This window comes from Salvelinus namaycush, chromosome 3 (genome assembly GCF_016432855.1).
Source record: "Salvelinus namaycush isolate Seneca chromosome 3, SaNama_1.0, whole genome shotgun sequence".
In the NCBI taxonomy this organism is placed as follows: Eukaryota; Metazoa; Chordata; class Actinopteri; order Salmoniformes; family Salmonidae; genus Salvelinus; species Salvelinus namaycush.
In genome coordinates this window covers 62,388,415-62,394,594 of record NC_052309.1, presented here as the reverse complement: position 1 = coordinate 62,394,594, position 6,180 = coordinate 62,388,415, and the positions used below count along the sequence as shown (strand labels likewise).

The following is a 6,180-nucleotide window of genomic DNA, read 5'->3' as shown; positions in this document are numbered from 1 at the left end:
TGGAGGTGGGTGGAGACAATCACAAAGACAGGTGAAACAGATGAGGGCGTGACAGAAAAATGTGGTATAACCTAAAATGCTGTTACCATAAAGAATATAGGCCTACAAATACTAGATTGATGACCATCAACGTAAAATGTAGACGTGTTGGACATTGAAGTCTTCACGTTTACTTCTTGTCTAACCAAAGTAAAAAATTGACCCTGAATAAGTAAAAGTTGTACAAAGGACTACTGTATATGGTAAAAATTGTTATACTTTTTGTAATAAAAAATACAATACAGAGAACTTTGTACAGTAGATGGCATATTTTTATTGTGCAAATTAAACAAAGTGACATCCTGCAATCAAACTGACAGAAACTTCTGTTAATACTAAAACTGAACTGCACTTAGAAAAACCCTTGACATTTCGTGGGCCTCCATCTCATAACAAGGTCACACCAAGGCAACTACAACTACATGAAAATGACATTTTACTTACATTTTCATGGTGCATTAAGAGCAAGTTTCATTATTTTAAAAGTCCCTTAGAAAACGTCTGCAGTGGCAACATCTACAAGACAATGTTGCCAGGCTGCAATCCCCTAAGTAGGAGCATACAACTCAACCATAGTCCAATTCTAACCCGAATACCTCAAACATTCCATCCTTCTAATCTTTATTAATAGATTAATATAGCATAGTTTGTAACACCTTTATTGGACATCTTGAATATAAACATAGGCATACTGTATTCATGGACTCTTGAACGGTGACCTCTTTCACAATGACGCATTCATCCAACTCAGCAAAAATCTTCAGTCAAAATCAGTAAAACCCTTCATATTTTGTGCAATCTGTAGCTTCCTTTGTGATTCATAGTGTCCCCTCCCTGCTCATTCAACAGTATTTTTCTTAGTGCTCATTTCTACCCGTCTCTCCACATCACACTTGCTTCCCCTTGCCCTCAGAGATGACATGCTCCGGGGCAGCCCTTTTGAACCATTCATACCATGACCCGTCATACACAGACACTGACCCTGAATGCCCCAGCAGGTGAGCAGCCAGAACCACGTGGCATGCAGTGACCCCTGACCCACAGGTTACCCAGAAAGGTTTCTCCAAGTCCACCCCTGCCTCTCTGAACATTTTTGCCAGCACTTCAAGCTCCAACTCCTTGCCTGAGGCATCCATGAACTTGAAAAAAGGCATGTTGATAGTACCAGGAATGTGGCCAGGCTCAATGTCTGTGTGTGAGAGAAAGAAAAACAATTATAAGGAGAGCGGTAAAGAGAGGGGGATAGAGAAAGAGGGAAGATGAGATTTTATTTAAAAAATGATTGGGACAAAATATGATGTCTTGATTGATCAATCATATGATTGAGTGTAGTCTGGCCCAGGAGTGTGAAGGTGAACGGAAAGGCTCTGGAGCAACGAACCGCCCTTGCTGTCTCTGCCTGGCCGGTTCCCCTCTCTCCACTGGGATTCTCTGCCTCTAACCCTATTACAGGGGCTGAGTCACTGGCTTACTGGTGCTCTTTCATGCCATCCCTAGGAGGGGTGCGTCACTTGAGTGGGTTGAGTCACTGACGTGATCATCCTGTCTGTGTTGGCGCCCCCCCCCCCCCCCCCCCCCCCCCCTTGGGTTGTGCCTTGGCAGAGATCTTTGTGGGCTATACTCGGCTTTGTGGGCTATACTTGTCTCAGGATGGTAAATTGGTGGTTGAAGATATCCCTCTAGTGGTGTGGGGGCTGTGCTTTGGCAAAGTGGGTGGGATTATATCCTTCCTGTTTGGCCCTGTCCGGGGGTATCATCGGGTGGGGCCACAGTGTCTCCTGACCCCTCCTGTCTCAGCCTCCAGTATTTATGCTGCAGTAGTTTATGTGTCGGGGGGCTAGGGTCAGTTTGTTATATCTGGAGTACTTCTCTTGTCTTATTCAGCTTCCTGTGTGAATTTAAGTATGCTCTCTCTAATTCTCTCTTTCTCTCTTTCTTTCTCTCTCTCGGAGGACCTGAGCCCTAAGACCATGCCTCAGGACTACCTGGCATGATGACTCCTTGCTGTCCCCAGTCCACCTGGCCGTGCTGCTGCTCCAGTTTCAACTGTTCTGCCTGCGGCTATGGAACCCTGACCTGTTCACTGGACGTGCTACCTGTCCCAGACCTGCTGTTTTCAACTCTCTAGACACAGCAGGAGCGGTAGAGATACTCTTAATGATCGGCAATGAAAAGCCAACTGACATTTACTCCTGAGGTGCTGACTTTGCAGCACCCTCGACAACTACTGTGATTATTATTATTTCACCATGCTGGTCATTTATGAACATTTGAACATCTTGGCCATGTTCTCTTATAATCTCCACCCGGCACAGCCAGAAGAGGACTGGCCACCCCTCATAGCCTGGTTCCTCTCTAGGTTTCTTCCTAGGTTTTGGCCTTTCGAGGGAGTTTTTCCTAGCCACCGTGCTTCTACACCTGCATTGCTTGCTGGTTGGGGTTTTAGGCTGGGTTTCTGTACAGCACTTTGAGATATCAGCTGATGTAAGAAGGGCTATATAAATAAATTTGATTTGATTTGACATTTAAAAAATCATATTAGCAAAAATGTATAATACCAAATGTAACAAATTCCAGGAGGACAACATAAATCTTTGCATATGCTCCCACTGACCATCTCTTAGTTCTGGTTCGGTTCCCCGGAACATGCCGGCGGGTCTTGTGTCAATCACTTGCACCTGTTTGGTCTCGATGTTTTTCAGCACATCATCATATGACTTGACCCATGATTGATTGGCGGTCGCCTTGAAATCCGCACGTCCTGGCTTGGTGTATTTTGCAGTGACCGGATGCCCCTCGGCCAGCCAATTCTTCATACCCCCGTCCAGGACCGATACAGAATTGTGCCCAAATAATCGGAACATCCACCACACTCGGGGTGCGCTGAATGACCCAAAATCGCTGGTATCGTACACTACTACATGTGTATCGTTTCCTATACCTAAACCCCCCACATACTCTGCAAAGTAGCTTGCAGTTGGGAGCATATGATCCATAGAGGAAGTTTTGTCGGCGCATTTGTCAATATCAAAGAACGAAGTTCCAGGTATGTGCTGTTGGTTAAATTCCGCATTTGCATCGCGTTTTAATATCGGTAGATGCCAGGACGTATCCAGAATTCGAAGATTCGGTCCAATAAGGTTGCTTTTTATCGCATCTGCAAGCCATTTGGCTGAAACAAGCGCCTGGGTTTGCACCGCCATGATTGTTCTTGTCTTGAACTTTGAATCAGGGTTGCCAGGTCTTCAATAAAATTCTAATCCAATGACTAGTCAAAACACGCTCAAAAAGCCTGAAAAGTGTCACTTTTTCTTTTGTGCAGGAAGAGGAGAGTTGCAACATTTAGCGAATAAACCCCTTTTTTCCCACAACGTTACTGAGCGAATTAAGAAGGAATCTTGACTTAACTTCTAACTTTAGAAGCAAAATTCAGTTTTCCATCAATATAATAATTATTGCAAGCTAATGTGACTAATGAAGGAATTGGAATATGTCACAAGAGAAAATATAATTTGCCCTTTTTACTCTTTTTTGACAATTGTGCCGTTATTACAGTACCAGTAAAAAGTTTTCCTATCAATGATACCTTTGTATATTTTCATATACAGTACCAGTGAAAAGTTTGGGCACACCTACTCATTCCAGGGTTTTTCTTCATTTTTGCTATTTTCTACATTGTAGAATAATAGTGAAGACATCAAAACTATAATGTAACACATATGGAATCATGTAGTAACCAAAAAAGTGTGAAACAAATCCAAATATATTTTATATTGAGATTCTTCAAAGTAGCCACCCTTTGCCTTGATGACAGCTTTGCACACGTCTTCACTATTATTCTACAATGTAGAAAATAGTAAAGCTAAAGAAAATCCCTGGAATGAGTAGGTGTGCAATTAAGAAATAATCCAAAAACCAGCAACAAGCAACCAATACATTTTCACCAGTGACATCATTTTCAAAGTTGCCTAATTTCACAGGAAAACTAGGATCATGGCAACCCTTCTCTGAACTATTATGCAATTTGATGCATGGACGTGATACTGGTATGACACCTTCATTAGCTTTCACTGGCCCTTCATTCTGTAGGTCATTTGTAGAACTGTAAACGTGTACCATTTTGATTTCAAGTCTAATATTGTTCCTCTTTTTCCACACAGTTATGAGACCGAATAGGTCATGCTGTTTATCAAAATCTGCAAATTTCTTGGAAAAATAACATCATGCGATATTGCATGTTCAGGGTTATTTCTGACCCATTTTATGCAGGCAACTTCAAACTTTCAACATTGCATGTCCAACAAATCACCTGTAGAGGGAGTCCATAGCCAGTGCTGGTCAACAACTGCCAGGTTTAAAAAAAATCTGTAGCCTAATCTAGTTGACTGTTGCCTTCAATCTAATGCGTTCTAACAACAGCTGATCAGCAATTGCCATAGATCTGTGACCATGATCACAATTGAGTACTTCCAATTTCATGAACTAAATATGGACATTAATAATTACATAATAACACAAGTCTACAACAATAATAAACTGTTATAAGTTATAGGCAATTGATTAAATCAGTTTGCCAGCTCAAGGTAGGCTACACAAGTGGAACAAATTGATTTGCAATGATTCCAGTGATATGGTCATTTCAACATATTTATTGTATAAAATGGTAGGCTACAGTAGCCTACATAGGCATGTAAATGAATTCGCTAATTGATGACTAATTGATGCAAGTGTGTCATTGTCAGTTTCGCTGTAGACTTTCCCCGTTCCATAACTTCCATTTCAAACGTCCACTTAGAGCTCGAGACCCAAGAGCTGATCATATATAGTCCTTCGCTTGATATGGTTTTCTGTAAGCAAAATTGACATTAGAATGCAGTTTAAACCACCCCCTAGCGAATTTAGCGCCTGAAGTAGTTTTCCTGTGCTTTGTCATGTTATTTGTTGATGCGCATTAGTTTTAGCGCGTTAATATGTTTTATGGAAAAGAGGTTGGAAATAGGTGTCTCCATAATAATAATCTAAATAGCCTACATACAACTGGTTAAAAGTTGTCACGACGTGCACTCTTGCTGCTCTTTCCCCACCACTCTCTCTGTCACTCAGAAGTAGGCTGCCTCACTGCCTGATAGTCAGCAGCAGCAGGTCACAGTAAAATATATATTTTTAATAAGTTGCCAAAACCCAGCAACTAGCGACCAATACATTTTCACCAGCGACATCCTTTTCAAAGTTGCCTAATTTGACAGGAAAACTAAGACCATGGCAACCCTTCTCTGAACTATTACGCAATTTGATGCATGCACGTGATACCAGTATGAACCTTCATTGGCTTTCACTGGCCCTTCATTCTGTAGGTCATTTGTGGAACTGTAAACGTGTACCATTTTGATATCAAGTCTAATATTGTTCCACTTTTTCCACACAATTATGAGACAGAATGGGTAATTATTTCCAGCTATTTATCAAAATCTGCAAATGTATTTATAACATAATGCAATATTGCATGTTTAGTGTTATTTCTGACCCATTTTATGCAGGCAACTTCACTTTCACCCCTGCATGTCCAACAAATCACCTGTAGAGGGAGTCCCTATGTATAATGTCACTTTTCTTCTATTGTTTATACATACAGTACAATTTGGTATTTACAGTATTATGATCCCCATTAGCCGCTGCAAAAGCATCAGCTGCTCTTCCTGGGGTCCACATGAAACATGGCATACTACAATGTACAGAACATTATTAGTCAAGGACTGAAATACATAGCCTACATATCAGTACATACACACAATATGTTGGTCTAATTCATAGTACAGTGCAAATTACAATACAAGATGTATGAAAAGGCTGTCTCTTCACAGTCCCCTTTGTGCACTAAGGTCTTCTTTTATCAGTTTTTTAAACTGGTTTTATTGTTAGCTTGAGTTACCTAGGGTGACAGAGAGTTCCATGTATTCATGTCTCTATTTAATACTGTGTTTCTCAGCCTCTGTTCTGGACCTGGGGACTTTGAGGAGACCTATGGTTGCATGTCTTGTGTTGTACCGATGACTGACCGAACTGTGCGCCAACTGCTTGAACAGACAGTTTGGTACCTTCAACACATCAATACCTCGCACAAAGACTAAAAGTGATGCAATC

General features: G+C 41.3%; 1 protein-coding gene across 1 annotated transcript; it reads right to left on the bottom strand.

Annotated features, from left to right (window-relative positions):
• Positions 1-293: 293 nt before the first annotated feature.
• On the bottom strand, positions 294-3,267 carry LOC120044466 (3-mercaptopyruvate sulfurtransferase-like). Its single transcript, XM_038989118.1, has 2 exons — positions 2,654-3,267; positions 294-1,228 (listed from the first exon to the last, which is right to left on the bottom strand). Exons 1-2 carry the CDS (start codon positions 3,240-3,242, stop codon positions 927-929), a joined length of 891 nt encoding a protein of 296 aa, XP_038845046.1. The 5' UTR covers positions 3,243-3,267; the 3' UTR covers positions 294-926.
• Between the last annotated feature and the right edge of the window lie 2,913 nt (positions 3,268-6,180).

Excerpts from the sequence above, each read along its gene's own strand:
- LOC120044466 (XM_038989118.1), bottom strand. The coding sequence starts at position 3,242 with ATGGCGGTGCAAACCCAGGCGCTTGTTTCAGCCAAATGGCTTGCAGAT. Across the intron at positions 1,229-2,653 it reads CGAACCAGAACTAAGAGATG|ACATTGAGCCTGGCCACATT; the intron begins GTCAGTGGGAGC and ends TCTCACACACAG.